Source organism: Neltuma alba, unplaced genomic scaffold, assembly GCF_004799145.2.
Source record: "Neltuma alba isolate B1F8T4 unplaced genomic scaffold, ASM479914v2 tig00011202_pilon, whole genome shotgun sequence".
Lineage (NCBI taxonomy): Eukaryota > Viridiplantae > Streptophyta > Magnoliopsida > Fabales > Fabaceae > Neltuma > Neltuma alba.
The window spans coordinates 136,657-153,923 of NW_021635926.1; the positions used below are offsets into that span (position 1 = coordinate 136,657).

The 17,267-nt window shown below is 33.6% G+C and overlaps 1 protein-coding gene and 1 long non-coding RNA gene across 3 annotated transcripts; both read left to right on the forward strand.

The window, feature by feature from the left end:
- The first annotated feature begins 3,911 nt into the window (after positions 1-3,911).
- On the forward strand, positions 3,912-6,123 carry LOC114762234 (NAC transcription factor 56-like). Of its 2 annotated transcripts, none has more exons than XM_028951699.1 (4): positions 3,912-4,209; positions 4,474-4,781; positions 5,133-5,754; positions 5,829-6,123. In XM_028951699.1, exons 1-3 carry the CDS (start codon positions 4,026-4,028, stop codon positions 5,721-5,723), a joined length of 1,083 nt encoding a protein of 360 aa, XP_028807532.1. In that variant the 5' UTR covers positions 3,912-4,025; the 3' UTR covers positions 5,724-5,754; positions 5,829-6,123. The 2 variants fall into 2 exon arrangements, with proteins under 2 accessions (XP_028807532.1, XP_028807531.1); XM_028951698.1 differs by having other exon boundaries at positions 5,133-5,713.
- A 6,824-nt stretch (positions 6,124-12,947) lies between these two features.
- LOC114762231 (uncharacterized) lies at positions 12,948-16,987 on the forward strand. Its single transcript, XR_003742235.1, has 2 exons — positions 12,948-15,415; positions 16,130-16,987. It is a non-coding gene; the product is annotated as an uncharacterized LOC114762231 (long non-coding RNA).
- Positions 16,988-17,267: the final 280 nt, after the last annotated feature.

Below are 17,267 nucleotides of genomic sequence, written 5' to 3' on the forward strand. Positions count from 1 at the left end.
TGTCCTTACACTCACTTTTGTACTACTCATTTTTTATTGATATAAAATTAAGAGATAATAAAGGAAAAAAAATAAATTAAAAATAATAATATGAAATTCTAAGTTACAATAGTTTTGAAATAGGGGGAGAACTCAATTTGGGTTCAATCAATAATGAAGAGTCTAATAAGTGACATTACGAATATAAAATAAAATCTATAATAATTAGAATATTTATAAGTCGTAAATAGTACCACCACCGGCTTTCTTTATGAGAGTAAACTATAAGGAACAACCACTATTTCAATCCCATTTATAAAATTCTTCTAACATGTTTTACTAAAACCAAAACAACCATTAAATCTCATTAATTCTAATTCTACATTAAAATTTAATAACTTTAAAATTTCACTCCTAGTTAATACTCTTTACAGTCTTATATATTAGTCACTTCTAAATTCTAATTGAACTAATAATAAAAAAAGTTAAAATTATTAAATTTATCATAACATTTAAGTAATTTCCAATATTATATGTATTAATTACATTAAACTTTAATATTATGTTAATTTCTACCCTCTTATTGCTCTTAGTACCAGGCATGAAAAAATATTTATTACCCTATCAAATCAAATGCTTTATATAAAAAGAATTAAGAACGTTTTTTGAAAGGGATCTTGTAATAATAACAGGGACTGCGACAGAGGGTCCAAAGAAATGAGTGAGAACTAAGAAATTCAAGAACTATTAAGCTTATTGAGGTGACCATATTAAGTACGAGTATATATTAAGATCAAAGAAAATAATCTCTCTCCACATTATAAATAGGATGGGTGTAGTACTTATTGTCCTCTGCATTAATTGAAAAATTTTCTATTGTTAGCGTCATTGATATATAATCAAATCCCAAACACGTCTATTAATTTTTAACTATGCTTCTTCAATTCATGTAATTTAGTTATTTGTTTTTTTATAAATATTGATAATTTAATTACTTGCATGGTGAAAACATGCTTTGTCATTTTTATTTAAATTTAATTACTGTATGGTTACTATATATAATAAGATTAAGGTATAAATTTATCTGAAAACTTAAAATCATAACAATTTGATCCCGCCGTTAAGAGGTTAATGATTAATATTGATAATTTAACAATTACTATTAGTTTTGAATGGTAAAGCATAACATTGCTATAGTTTTAAGTTTTTAAAGTAACGTTGAACCTAAAAAAAACTTTCAAACACTCAATATTTTTCAGTAAGATTTTTTAGGATAAATGTACACTTTAACCTCTTTTATAACATGTATAGTGTACATTTATATAACATGTCATTCATATTTTTATAATTCCATTTATAAGTCACTCTCACATGTTTCACATAGATTAAGAAAAAATTTAAACTTCATTAGTTCTTATTTAAAATTCATTAACTTTTTAATTTTATCCCTATTTAATATGTATTATATTTCATGAGAATAAAGTCAATATAATAATAAATAAAAAATAAAATTATATCCAAATTTTTTCCTTTTATTTTATAAATAGGGTAAAAAAATTCTTCTTCTTTCTGTCCCATAAATATAACCAGAAGAATATCTTGCAATAATTGAAATAATTTTGGTGATGGGGAAATTAATGTGAGTCTAGGGTTTCACAATTTTGATCGCTGGACTTGAATGATGTAAAAGGAGTCATAGGAAGTGACTTCCAATGGGACCCCCTGGTTCACCAGCGAGCTAACATGTGGACCCCACACTCGTGCTTCATTATTTATCCCTTTATCTTCATTTTATTATCCTCCACCCGTTCTGATTTGGACCATTATTTTCTCACGCATCTATAGGCCTCATATTTCTTTCATTTCCTTTTCTTTTTCTTCGATATTTCACGAATAAGTATATGACCTAAAAAATTAGCTAAAATTTCATGCCTAAAATAAGATTGAATTCAACAACAAAAATTCCCTAAATTTAGTACAGACCAATTTAATATTTAATTATCATTCTTTCTTGTCCTTTTTCTTTTGGGTCAAGTGATTACTTTCAGTGTTTTAATATAAATCTCTTACAGTAAGACTTTTCTTTGTCCCAACAGAAATTACTCCTACCGGTGAAACTAGACCGGTATTAGGAAATTAATGAAACTAAAGAACTCTAAATAAAAGTTGGTTGAGTAACTCCTATACGTTGATTTTAATTTCGATGTTTGATTAAATTCCAGTTTGAACTAACCGGGGAAATTTACTTCAAGAAATGTAAGCTTGAAATTCACAGAGTTGAAAAGTAAAAATTATTCAGATGTACTGATTTTCCAACTCAAACGCCTTCTCATTTAGTACTAATTATAAGAAAGTGGATTGTATTATTCTTTAGTGTTGAATATAAGTCAATTGGGGCATAGGCTATTTAATTAGATTAGGGCCATGTATAGAGATGGAAATAAAATAATGGAAACAAGTCACTTGTCATAATCTCCAAACTCAATTAAACAAGGAAGAATTACGATGAGGTCCCACGTAATTAAAAAACAAGTCTCAGAGGTTGTCATTCTCACTGTAGGACTTGTTATTACAGGCTGCTCAAGTTGTTACTTGGGACTTTGTAGTGATTATTTCTCTTATGTGAAACTTGAATGTAATTCTCCCATTAAACAATGACCTCTGAAATTTTGTTGTTAGATTTTATTCCGAGAAGGATATGTTAATAATTGTCTTCATATGTCATACGATATTTTATATTTATTTTGTAAATTAAGCATGATTTTTTTCCTTTTTTCATAGAATACAGAGAGATTATAAATTGAACTCTTTTGAGCTAATATTAAATATTAATTACATCTGTAAAAGAAGTTTAAGTGTTAATAAATATATATACCCTTCTTAGTCTCCATATACTCCAATATCGTGAAGGCTTGCTCTCAATTTGCAAACTTTAAAATGGAAAGAGTAATTTAAATATCTATTCGGTTGAATTATGACTAGTACCTCTTTTTTTTTTTTGTTAAAAAATCCTTATATCTACCTTATTGACACTTCAATATATTAAGCATCTTATTGATTTGAATATATGCAAAAAAAAATTGTTTTCTTGAAAAAATAAATTACAAAAATGTAAAATTATAAGCGAGAGGGAGGAAAGAAATGTGTAGCATATATTTGATTAGAAAAACAAAGAAGAGTTAAAAGCGAAGCATTTTTTTTTGGACCTGATTAAAAGTGGATTATAGTTGATGATTTTTAGCTATTAAATAATGAAAAAAATTTGAAAAAAAAAAATCCTGATTTAGTCAAAGGAAGATTCTTAACTCATATAAGCGGCCACATAACTCCGATTATGAATTAATGATGTGCTTAACCGTTCACCATAGTGGAAAGTGGGCCCGTGGGACCATCTTTTTTATCATGAAAATTGGATTTTTGTTATTCGTCCCCACCCTATCACCTCACCCTAATTTGTCCCTCCATCTTTTTGTTATTTTCTTTTGTTTTCCCACGGAGCCAAAAAACAAAAATATTATTATTACCCATTTAGAATTTCAGAAAAACAAGAAAGAAATGAAGAGAAAATGCGGGGTATCTTTTTGTTCTCTTCTGTGGGTCCCACCCATGCCCGCCACGTGTCAATCTCTCGACAATTCGAATTACACGTGTCGACCTCTCCTCCAACTCGTTCCCAGCTTGCGTCACCGTCAGCTACCCCACCCTCCTCCGTTGCACCCGCAGCCATCTCCTCAGCCACCTTACAATTAATCTCGTCCTACGGTCAAACACATCGCTGACCCACTCGTGAAAAGACCAAAACACCATTCCCTTCTGGCGCATCAAGCAACACCCGACGAGGTACATGTGGGCGCGTCTGTACTAGATTACTCTCTATCTCACACCCTCATATAAGAATTGGCTTCAGTTCTTGGGGAGAGTGATATTGTGAGAGTAAATAAACATTTCTTTTTCTCTCTTTAATATGGTCGTCTCTGGTCGCCATAGCCACACCTTCAGTCGTAACCGCTCGAACGCGAGTCAGTGAAGGCCACAAGCAAAACCCCATGGAGAGCACCGAATCGTCCACCGGTTCGCAGCAGCCGAATCTTCCGCCGGGTTTCCGGTTCCATCCGACCGACGAAGAGCTCGTGGTTCACTACCTCAAGAAGAAGGCCTCCTCGGCTCCTCTCCCCGTCGCGATCATCGCCGAGGTTGATCTCTACAAGTTCGATCCGTGGGAACTCCCAGGTACGCCCAATTCTTATCAGTAGTAACAATTGATACAGGACGCAATAGGGTACACGATAATATTTAAATAAATATTAAATATTAAATTCTTTCTGATACGTCGAATATCTGAAGTGATGATGTGATTTGATTTTTAACAACATCAATGTTTTCTGGGTTTGATTGAATTGACGATTGAATTCTGATTGGTGTAGACTGATATGTTTTTTTTTTTACCTTGCCTTTTATTTATTTACTTTTTTCATTTGCGTGATTTTTTGACAGCCAAGGCAGCGTTTGGAGAGCAGGAATGGTACTTTTTTAGCCCGAGGGATAGGAAGTACCCCAACGGAGCTAGGCCAAACAGGGCAGCGACATCTGGGTATTGGAAGGCTACCGGAACTGATAAGCCCGTGTTGACAGCTAATGGAAACCAGAAGGTTGGGGTGAAGAAAGCTTTAGTTTTCTATGGAGGGAAACCGCCGAGAGGGATCAAAACCAACTGGATCATGCATGAATATAGGCTTGCTGATAATAAGCCTAACAATAAACCTCCTGGGTGTGACTTGGGCAACAAGAAAAACTCTCTCCGGGTAATCATCCTCCTCTCTCAAATCTATTGCGTCTTTCTCATTCATCTCAGAAATCACAGACCTCAAACTGCATCTAAACTCATAGGGTCTCTATCCCTGATCTTAATATGCCTGATTTCACAAGGCTGCAGGTGGATCCTCTCTCTATATGCTTTCTAGTTCTGTTTCAGTTTTCAGCATACGACCTTCTCCACCTATTCTTGTGGTTTTTTCTTTCTTTCTTTTTTCTCCTGATCACAATTATCTTGAAAGCTTGACTCTCATATGTGTGTGCATGTGCGCGCGCGCGTTTTTGTTAGTTCTGGTTTTTGATGGGTGATTTGTTATGTGATTCTTGTTTTATGTTTATAGCTAGATGACTGGGTGCTGTGCCGAATATACAAGAAGAGCAACACACACAGATCGCCTATGGACCATGACGATTCATCGGTGGACGATATGATTGGAGGGGTTCCTCCTTCGATCCACGTTGGACAGATGAACGCCAGATTCCATCTTTCTAAGATGTCGACAACCTACGGCGCCGGAGGAGGATCATTGTTTTTAGACCCTAACAACGATCATAACCTACTCGAAGGGGTTGTCGCCGCCAACAACAACAATGGAATGAACACTGACCTTCCTAGTCTGGTCCCTCCTATGGCCTCTTCAAACCTTACTACTTCTGTTACAACCCTGCCTTCTAAACGAACACTCCCATCGCTGTATTGGAACCCGGATGAGGATTTGGCCGGAAGCTCCTCGAAAAGATTGAGCTTTGACAATAATGAGAATGGCGGGTGCAGTGGCGGCGGCGGAGGTGGCGGGGTTACTACTGCTGGAGCTAGTTCCATTGCTTCTCTGCTAAACCAGCTTCCACAGACTCCTTCAATGGTGGGATCTGTGGGAGATGGAATGTTTCGGACACAGTATCAAATTCCTGGAATGCATTGGTATGCTTAAGAGAGCTGAAAGATTAATGAAGCTCGTAATGGTACATATGATTGCGAATGTAAAGCGATTTGGAGAATTGCTTAATGGGGTTACTGAGATTTGGGTTTGTTTTAGGAGTTTGGAAGGAAGCAATCAGTTTGACGATCTCAGAGATTGATTGACATTAGTCTTCTTCAACAATTGGTGATGTAGCTGCAAGCTGGAGTATACTATTGCACCATAAGGTCAGGCCGTGGATATTGTTTTTATAATTGGGCAGAATTATATATATAGCTTTGATTATGCAGATTTACATATAGGTATATTTGGTTGTTTTATTGATATACATATTTGTAAAGAAATATATTGAGGGTTTTATGCATCTCCATGTACAAAACTTCAACAGTAAAAACAAGTTTGAAAACCAAAACCAAGAGGTATGGGCTGTCATTTATATACTTCTCTTAGGATTCAAATACAATGGAGAAGTTTAATTTGTACAGAGATCCTATATACTGGTGAACTCTATTGGTGCAAATTATATTCTTAATGTTCTCTATAGAACATATTTGGATTCATAAACTTTCTGATATAAATATGGAATATTTATTCGTTTGTTGTGTAATAATTACCACCACATAACGGCGCTGGCATATATCAATATAGGCGTCGTGCAGTAATTTGATCTCATTTATGTTCTTATTTCTGATTTCTGATTTCGATTTTTGGGAGACATCTTACAACCTGTGTTTTATATTCAGTGTTCGGTTTCTACAATATTTTGGAATAAAAATAAATAAATAATTATCAAGCCTTTTTAATTGCATATATGCTTAACATTAATATCATCATCAATCCTTCCTGCTCCCTGTGTATATCTCTCGTATCTTTTATGTTAATTAAATGAATTTCTTGCTGGCCCACACGTTTTCCATGCTTGAGCAATAAGTTGATTCACCTTCACCGGAGAAATACAAAAATAAATTTGTCATATTTTTTCCAGGTTTTTATTGTTAAAGATCTTGGCTTGTCTTGTTATGATTTCCCTTCTAGGTATACCTTATCTCTTTATTATCCCTCTCGTCACCACCGTCAACCCAAATCCGTAAACTCCTCACAGATATATATAGTTTAGAAGTGGCCTCATCTGCAGAAAGTTTCACACCCTTCACTGTTTAACCTAATGAACGTGACATGCGGCTAACATATATATCACAGAGAGAGAGAGAGAGAGAGGTACCACTACTAGTGGTTGTCACTAGCTTTAAATACAGATTCAAAAGAATTTTCAAATCAGCAACCAATCACAGAAAGCTTGTTTGGGGATGGTACATATATATGAAAGAAAGCTGAAGGATTAAAAATAATTATTTCTGATCGAGAAATTAAGATGATTTCTTTGTTAATTGATTAAAATTATAATCTGTCGAAAAGGGTCTTGAAGATATTTGTGAGCACGCATGGGCGTCATTTTCTGAAGGTGGGGTTAATGATAAGACACAGTTAAAATAATTAAGCATATTCCATAACCTTGAGGTTAAACAAACAGACAACAGAGTCTCCCTCACACACAATATATAGCTAAGTAGTAGCTATATCTATCCCTCTCTTGTGCCTTCTAGCTGATGACTTTGAAGGGACCATTTCTTGCTATCATCTTAAAGGAATCATTATCCTAAAACCACACGAATTAAATACCCCTTTAATTGCGCCATTCCCTTTTAAGGAAAGATTACAAATCAACTTTATGAAATATGGAATCATTTCGTGCTTGGTTTTGGAATTAGATATCGCCACCGCGAAATGCACTATTATTTCATATATGGCTCATATGCTTTTCGCACATGCTATTCACGATTATGAAATCTCATCTGTTAATTAACTCTTCTTTATAAATGATAATACCCCCTAAACCTACTTTTATTAGCCCTTAATTCAACTGCTTTACTGCTACTCTAGCACTAGGATGGAGCCTGAATTTAAAAATTAGGAGGATCGAGATTTAAAGGTACATATAATACAAAAAAGTCATATAAATCTTAGGAGGTCGGGAAAAAAAAATTAAAAACTTGGGGAGCCATGGTTTCTTACAGTCTCCCCTCTTTCCATCCCTCACTACACGATTACTATCATAATCAAAATTATTCATATATAATCAAAATTATTCGTATATGACTCACGGGTTCACTGGAAGAAAAAGAAAGAAGGATGAGTCATACGTAAATATATCTCGAATTTACTGTTGGGCGTGTGTGTGTTTGCATTACCCTTTAACAGATATAATAATTATGTGAATAATCATCATATGTGACCCTTTAAGCTTATTTTCAGATTGTGTCTCACTGAATTGAAGACTAATAGTTACGAAAGTACTATAAAATGATTCAGATATAAATTACCTTTAGTTTTATATTATAATTTGCAACAAGATATTATAAAAAAATTAACGGAACATATTAATATATATTATAAAAAAATTGAATGATCAACGCACCTCGATAAATTACATAAAGGCAGACTAATTCCTTTCGAACTACAGTGAAGTAAACTATAATTTTTTTTTTCAATGAAGTGGAGTAAACTATAATTACTTTATCGGATTCGTATAGTATATCGTACGGCTCACCCATCTAATAAATCAAATGAAGCCCTAATCTTGAGGACTATGATAATCAGTGGGAGAAAATGGAGATTATTTTTTTGTTTTGGGGGGAGGGATTGAGTGGTTTTGAATTTTGATGATGATAAGATAGAGGTAGATGTTGACTTGGTGCATTTAATGTTGACGGTGAATACAATCATTTTTTTTCCAGTTTTTTTGAAAAAAAGTTATGGATTGAAAAAAGGCTAAAGAGAATTAAATAAATTAAAGAATGAGAGTGTTGATGAGAATGAAATGAGAAGGTGGTAGGATAAAGGCAACTAGCAAGTAAGGATTCCATGCAAAAAGTAAGGTTTCATTGATATGGAAAGCCATCAACCTCAACTTGTATTTGCGTCAAGTCTTATCTTTGGCACTGGCCCACCTCTTGCCATTTATTATTTAATAATAAGAATAATAATAATATATTACTAGTAACTAGATTTAAATATTATATTATTAGTTTTGTGATAAGACATGAATAAAAGAAATAATTAAGGTTTATATCATTTTTATCTGTGGATTTAGAGAGAATTTAAAAATTATATGGCGCCCCTTTCTTTAATATAAAATATAGATGGGTTTTACTTGAGACCAAAAGGTGACCAAAATATTCCCAAGTATAATATTGTCTTATTTTTCCTAAAAAAGTAGTCTTGTAAAAAAAAAAACCTTTTTTTTAAGTGTTACTTCAATTTTACTTATTTCATGTCTAAAACCATAAATTTAATTTCATTGTTAAACTTATAATAATACCTAATTATGCTAATTAATTTATGTTTATTTAAGTGTGTGACACGGAGTATGAAAAATAGGTTGTATTATGCAACACTCATAACGCTTTATATTACTTGCATATTTTACAACATTTTCTGGGGGGAGGACGAATTTTTAAAAAGTCACCGAAAACAGTCAAACACACTATTTTATTTAACCAATGCAATACATATATAGTAAATATATAATTAATATTTTAGGCAAAATAAGTACATTTGTCCCATGTTTTGCTCCTCTCTCTCTCCCCCTACTGATGTTATATTTCTCCGGTCCTGAATATAAGACTTATTTTGTAGTGTAATTTACATTATAAAATAGATTTTATATTTAGAACCAGAGAGAGTATCATCTTTCATGACTAAACTTGAAGCCTGAACCCAAGTAGCTGCTCAATATTTGCAGTGGGCTTGAATATTAGAAGGCAGCTTTCTCTTTTGTTCTAGTTTTTTGGTTTTTAAAAGAGACACTAATTGTTTGCAATTACAAGCATGTCACATAACCTTCTATTTATAGAGGAGCATAAATATCATTAGGCTACAATTCTATTAGCAGAACGCAGCTTCTTGAACTCTGAGAAGCAGGATATATAGATTGGCACATATCAGATATTACTTATTGTCCTTAATATAAGAGTTAGTTGATTAATTTGAGTAAATTAAAGAAATTAGTTATGTTAGTTATTTGTAATAAGTAAATGTCATTTTTCCTAAATATTTTTACTATTGGTTAGAACTATCATTATTACAATGCCGATTTTTTTTAAAAAGATAAATATAAGAGATAAAATAGATTGAAATCTTATATTTAGTATCATGTTGTTATTAGATAAAACAATCCTAAGCCATGACCTCAACCGGAGCTCAATCCAATTCTTTTAACAAACAAGTTCGCTTTCTTTCAACATATCCCTCCATATAAAAGTGCCACCTATTCCAATATGAGCAAGATTAATCAATATCAACCCTAGCAGTCCTCCATCTTCTTTAATTTCCTTCTGCTTAGCAGCTTTGCCTTTGAGCACACGTAACTTAGCTACCAATTCCCTTATCTTCACATCTCCACAAAAGAATTTCAGCCCTAACACTTTATGCATAATGAATACATCAACACAGAATCCTAAGCTTATTTAGTACATAATGAATGAGAAAAACAGACAGCTCTGTTTTCAATAAAGGTATTTGTTTGTCATATCAAGTGAAATAAAAATATTTTTCCTCACATGCATATTGCGTTTTATATGTCCAAATCACTTCTTTATGAACCAAAAACACACCCACACACTTTGATGAACACAGGCATCATTAACCTTAACCTGCTCGACTAGTTTGGATCGGTTTGTTTTAAGTAATTTTGCACAATATAGGTAGTATTTAAGAGAAGTTTTATCTTATAAAAATGCGAAAGTACATTTTGAAGACAAATGTGCACTGTAAAAGATATATGACTTTTCTACCTCTGAAGCTTGATCCCTCCGTTTTCCACATCTGAGGATGCTTGTCTTTTATGATTATCCAACCGTCAACATAAGTGTCAAATATTTTCCAAACTGTGTTTCTTGACCATTAATGCGTAGGTAGATTCTGCCTTCAATAAAAAAAAAGTACCATCTTTGATCTTATAAGAATAAGTTGACTAATTTTAGTATATTAAGAAAATTAGTTAAGTTAGTTATATGTAATACATATGTATTGTCTTTTTTAAAATATTTTATATTATTACCTAAGTGTATTGGTTAGAATTACCATTATTATAAAAACTATCTTAGAAAAAAATAAATATATATAAGAGATAAAATGGATTATGGTCTTATATTTAAGATCAAAATAAAAATCAAATAAACTCTTGTATTAAGGACTAGAGGTAATATCATATTAATCGAAGCCACACACGTATGGTCTTTCAAACACATATTCCGTAGAAATAAAATATGCACAAGTTTGAAAAGCTTTTAAATATGTTATATAAAAAAAAAACTACTTAAGGATATGTTCCTAAGATGAAAATGAATGTCATTTAGGAAAAAGAGAAATCAATTTTTAATCCATTATAAGAAATACTTTTATTCATGAAAAGAACTCAAAAAATGTAACGACAAAATGCGAAGAACAAAAAAAACGAAGAACAACATTGGCGCGCACACACATATAGAGTGGTGTCATACTGTTTTTTTTTTCAATATTAAAAATTCTTGATGATAAATTATTAACCACAAAATATTTAAAAATAATTTGACATAAAAATAAAATTTTATGTAAAATTTAATATTTTTTTCTCTTTATATTTGTTTCATTTTATATTTTTAATTGTACAGAGACTAGAATCAATCCACATCCACCGTATTGTAGGGCTTTCACCTGGGCCTCTTCGGCTCATTTAGGCACCATAAAAAGGCGATCGCTATAGATTGACGGCCCAAATAACTATTTTTAAAAAAAAAATGAAAGTTGCATTAACATATTTAAAATGTATCGAGGAATGGGCAGAAATATCATACGCATGAATTCAACCTTTATTTTAGTTCTTCAAAAGGTGAAATGTTATTTAAATTTTACAAATGATGTTGTACATTCATCACACGTAATACTATATATTAATAGCAATTAGTCTTGTGGCATTATTTTATTTTATTTATTTTTTTTGCCAACAATTATTTTATTTGTTTGACTTTTACATAATTTTTTTAAATTAAAAATTTGCTGTCAGGTAGGTTTAATTTAATTCTGAAAGAAAAGTAGATATGAAGCAAGCCCAGAAATTAAAGCAGAAGGAATGAGTCAAATAAACCAACCAAAACTAAAAGAAAAACATAAAGCCTTTTGTCCCTCTGTGATCTCTCATTTACTTTCTCATTTCATTTCACAACTGGACTATACCTCTCCCCAGCCCAGCAATTCAGTTAGATAGTACTTTCTTAATTATTTATAATATTAAATAAAATCAGGTGGCCCTTGATATGCGCAATTTCAAGAATGGAATATTATAAAAATAGTCAAAATCATTACTATAAAAGTAGTCATTTCGATCTATTTGTTGTTTGAAAATTCAACATGTTTTTGTCATTTTTTCCTTTGGTAGGCACAAGTATTTTTTCAGTGGAGACAATCTTGTCTAAAATACTATTATGAATGATAATTAATTGTTAATAGTTTGATATTTTCATAACTAAATAAATTGGGTATAATGTTTTCTACGCAAGGCTAAAAATTTTGATATTTTATAGCAGTATTAATTGATAAGGATGATGCATTTTTTTTTTGGCTTGAAATATGGATGATGTATTGAAATACATATATTTGTATTTATCATAAAAAAAGAAATACATATATTTTTTTTTATTTACTTGTATATGGCAGTGTTAAAATTATGTTGGGATTAAGTTGAAGACAGGTGGGATTGCACCTCAACTACTCGCCCTCGCTTCAAAAATGATTAATGTTGACTTCCTCTTCTTCTTGCCTTTTTGATCAACATCACTAGCTTCGGTTCTAAACTTAGTTAGAAAATTTATTTTGGTTTCTCTCTTTTGTTTTTGTTTTTTTAATTTTTGTCCAAAATTTCTCTTACTTTAATTTTTTCCACACCAAACTACTCTCGTGTTTTTTTTGGGGTAAAATAGCATAAGTACTTTGGGGTAAAATAAATATTAAATAATTTATTTTCCCTTTGCTTATGGGGAATAAATGCATATACTTTAGTTGATGTTGTGAAATAATTCACTTCAATAAATTTAGGACAAGTGGACAAGTCAGAGCTCAAACGTGTTGCCGCCTTATCGCCCTTCACTTTCTGGTCATCTTCGAGACTTCAACCCCTCGGAGAACCTTACCAAGTCTTGGTCAAGCCATTCAAATTACGGAGCCATTTTTGTTGAACCTTCCTTTTTCTTTCATAACTCTTTCTTTGCCTATAAGTTCCCCCAACTTGCTATTCTAAACCCAAACGCTAAAACCACAGCTTTAAGAAATCCTATCCCTTCCTCACAACTCCTTCCCCTTCATAGTTTCCAAAAGTAATTCAAAAACCCAAACACCACAGCTTCACGAAATCCGAAAACCTCCCGTTTATACAGAAATGCTGGCAGGTACTGGTAGGCAAATCAAAGAAAGCACCGAGCTTTCTTCAAAATCTTCACTTTCCGGAATCAAAATGGACGAGCTTAGTCTTGATCGGAAACACAGTCTCATGTCGACGTCATCTCCTCATCTGAAGTCACGGCCCCCCTGCACCTGCTCGAACCGGCCCGGTTTGGTCCGGTGCACGCGTCACGGGTACGCGGTTCCGGAGAGGAGGCTAAAGAAGCGTCCGACGAGCCAGGAGATCTTGAGGAGGGCTCTAACGCCGCCGCCGCGAAGGTTGGCCCTCAGGTGGCTGAATTTCCGGCCGACTCCGAGCAGGCTCTCTGTCATGTCCACGGCTTGAGTTTTGTTCTGGTTTGGTAATTATTGGATAAGTTGCGTAATATACTGTGCATATACTATAATTATCTTATTCTTTTGTTCATCTCGCTTCCTAATCTCTTGATTCTGCAAGTCGGTATTGTCATCTGTGTTGAGGAAGTCATGTTCTGTATCTGAGAAATGTATCCGTACTTCAGAAGTACTGTAATGAATAAAGTATGGAAAAAAGCATGAGATTGCCTTTTGAAATTTTTGTTATCTTTATGCAGTTTTCAAAATTATCTCTCAATTTACTGGAAGAGAATAAGAAGTATGTCAGTGGCATCTCTCTTCAATTTTGTGTTGGTTTTATGTAACCGTGATGTTCTTTTCTACGATGTTCTTTTCAACTGCAATGTATTGACACTCTTCGGAGAGGAAACGAGTTGGATCATCTTGGGCATGATCAAAATCCGATGAATTATGTGATAGCATCGTAGTGGATTAGTAATTCAAAAGAAAGTTTCAGTTGACTCTCACTTGCTGATATGATCGAGCAGAAAAGGTCCAGGGCTTCAGGGGATGATAGAAGAATTAATATCTAGTTAGAACATAGTTAACACAATGACACTCAATATGTGACTGCTTAATGATGGAAACGCAACATTTCTGTTATGTCTCGGAGTTTCAAATTTCATTTTGTGGCAGTAATCAAGACCTTGTGATTCACCGCAAGAAATGATGCAAATTTAGGTGGAAATGTATGTGTCAATAAGAAGAAACTAATTTGAGAAAAAGAAATCTCTTGTATTTATCATTGTTGTTTTCCCCTCCGCTTGAAGAAGCCTCCCCAAAAAATCAGAAATAACAGAAAAGAAAAACAAAAACAGAACAGAACAAGAATGATCTGCAGAGATGATCATGTTTTAGAAAGCATCTATTCATCCTTGCTTTTGCCTACCTGTGCACCTTCACCTCCAACTCAAACTTAAGCAGCAGCATAGAGTCTCCTCTGTTTTCAAACTTCCTACCTTCACTACCTTTGGTCCACTGCATTTCGTGTACACTCTCTTTTATCATTTTTCAGGTCCAATTACAAAAGAAAAATGCCCAAGTTAATCATGAATATATATATATATATATGTATGTATTGATGAAGAAACATTAGATTACAACAGAAGGTACCACCTGGCCCAAAAAGAAAAAAAGAAAAGCAACAGAAGGTACTACAGTAGACTAGAACTAACCTGATTCCTAACAATTACACTGCCATTAAAAAACATTCCTCGAAGCTTTCTAGTATCAAGGATTCACTCGAAGAGGACGAAACTACTGCTAGTCTCCCCATTGCAATCTCAAACCTTGGCTTCCATTCCTGAACCAATTTTGTTTGAAAATCCGTATACAAATCCAAGGTGATGCATTTCTGCTTTCTATAACTTGTGGAGTTTAATAATCCAACCTACGTAGATACTGTAACATTGCTGGCATACAATGCATTGCTTGCCCCATTGAATGTTAGTATTCTTCTCTGTCTTAATCTGATTTATTTGATAAAAAGCCTCTTGTACATGACCAGAATATCAATCGTTTTTGCTGTTATTCCTTATGATGCGACACTTTGTTCCCGTGACATTGCATGCCATATAATATGATGCAAACAGAAATGATGCTATGACAGGTTACCTACTGTGGTAATCAAAGCAGGGGCCACGGGTACCAGCTCTCTTCACTGTAAATTTCGAGTAACTATATATATTCTGAGGATTATTTTCATCCCCTTGCAAATTCAGGATTCATGAGATCTGTTCAAAATGCTTCAATCCTCAACCTGGAGCAATATTTTGGTTTCAGAGCTTTAGCGAAAACAATATTCTCTGTTGCAGTAAACAAGTCCCCATAATTAAAGGGGAAAAACCCCAGAGAAGGTGCTTATCAATGATTTGCCTTCTTAGGCTATTTCAACTGTTATGATCCAAAGTTTAAAACGAGATGATGAATCATAGGTTGATCATTCGTTTTCTATGTGATAGTGTTGGAGAGATTTTGAGATAGACTTGGCATATAAAAATAGGTAAACTGGAATCACTGATGAATTTATACCAAACAAGATCAGATTGTATAAAGTGACCTTCTGCATAATTGATTTTAGCCTGCACGTCATTTTTTGAATATAATCATGATTCATCAAGCAGCTTAAAAATAATTATCCCATGTTGTGGGATGGTACTAATATTTGTAAAGATGGAGTATTTAACTGCAGTTTATGGAAATAATGATTCTGTAATCAGATGAATTTATTCACCGCTTCCAGGAGATACTTGAATAGAAACCTGGGGGTCTAGCTATAGACTTTGCATCATCTCATTGTGTCTCGCGCGCAAACTTAGTCCTGTTTTTCTCTAAGGAATAACCCAAGATCAATCCATGTCCAACATAACATATCGTTGATTATATGCATCTTGTTACCTTTGTGACAGGTATTATGATACCAATGAATTCATATACAAACCACGTCAGCTCTAAAAGGGAAAGTTTCTCTAACATAACTTTTTATTTAATAGGCTTAAACTTAAGACCTTTATTGTACTTAGCACAATTAATTTTGGTGTATGACTGTTTATGTTTATGTCTTGTGCAAGATTACTTATTGACAGTGTCTGAAGAAAGAGCAAGACGAGTCGGAATTCGACATCAGTATCATGACCTCATGGGCAAGTTCCTCCGACATTACCATCCTCTGGTAATTTAGCAGGTATTGTTATTTATCACAGACATTCTTGTCCACTCATGTCGTTTAATTCGCATATGAAATCTCTAATTGTATGTATGAGAATGAAACCATGTGAATAATTGTTATGCATATAGAAGTGACAAACACTGATGAAGTCTATTCCCCAAGTAAAGAATGAAACCACAAAGCGGAGAGTGAATAGTTGTGGTGGTGAGTTTGTCTATCACACACACAAAAGAAAGAGAGGCTATGGGTTACGACAGTCATAGTGGCAGTGACAAGCAAAGATGTAACAGGCTCCTCCAATGGCTTCCTCTCCTGTCCTGCACAGTTCAGTACATTTGCTTGAGCTGAAGCACGGCCCTCTGAATGTTCCACTTGCCTTCCCACACAAAGCTTGCACCCTTTCTACTCCTGCAATGTAATGATTAATATGCATATATATATATGTATATATATCATGAAAGAAATCAAAGATAATCAGAAAGATGAGGGATCAGTAACCAGTGGCTGATAAAAGGAGAAGGGCCCCGCATAAAAAGACTGCCAAGGTGAGCAGTTTCCTAATTGAACTACCCATTTTTCTTTGGCTGGAGTTCGAGAAGAAGCTGTTACACATATATAATTGAAGTGTTTGTGTGGATTGTCCGAGCGCTGGTCTTGTCTTTTTCTGGTGTTGAATTATTGTTGTTTTTCCCCAGTCGATGGGTGTACTGTACATACGGAGTCCGGCGACATGTATATTATGATTGCAATATTTTGATTAGTTTCGCTGCTCTTTCCACATGCCTCCTTCTCTTCTTACTTACGACTTGGTAAGCATTGTACGACATTTTAAAAATGAAAGGAGAGGGGGAGAGAGAGAGAGAGACATTGATTATAAGAATATTGAAGGTCAAAGAATAACGGAGAACATGATGGAAAATAGATGGGCAAATGGTTTTAAATGATGCGGCCCTTTTTCTTATAATTAATTAGGATAATTTGAGGAAAAAGTATAAATTGGAGAGAAAATAAATTAATGTCTTACATTCAGGAGTAAAATA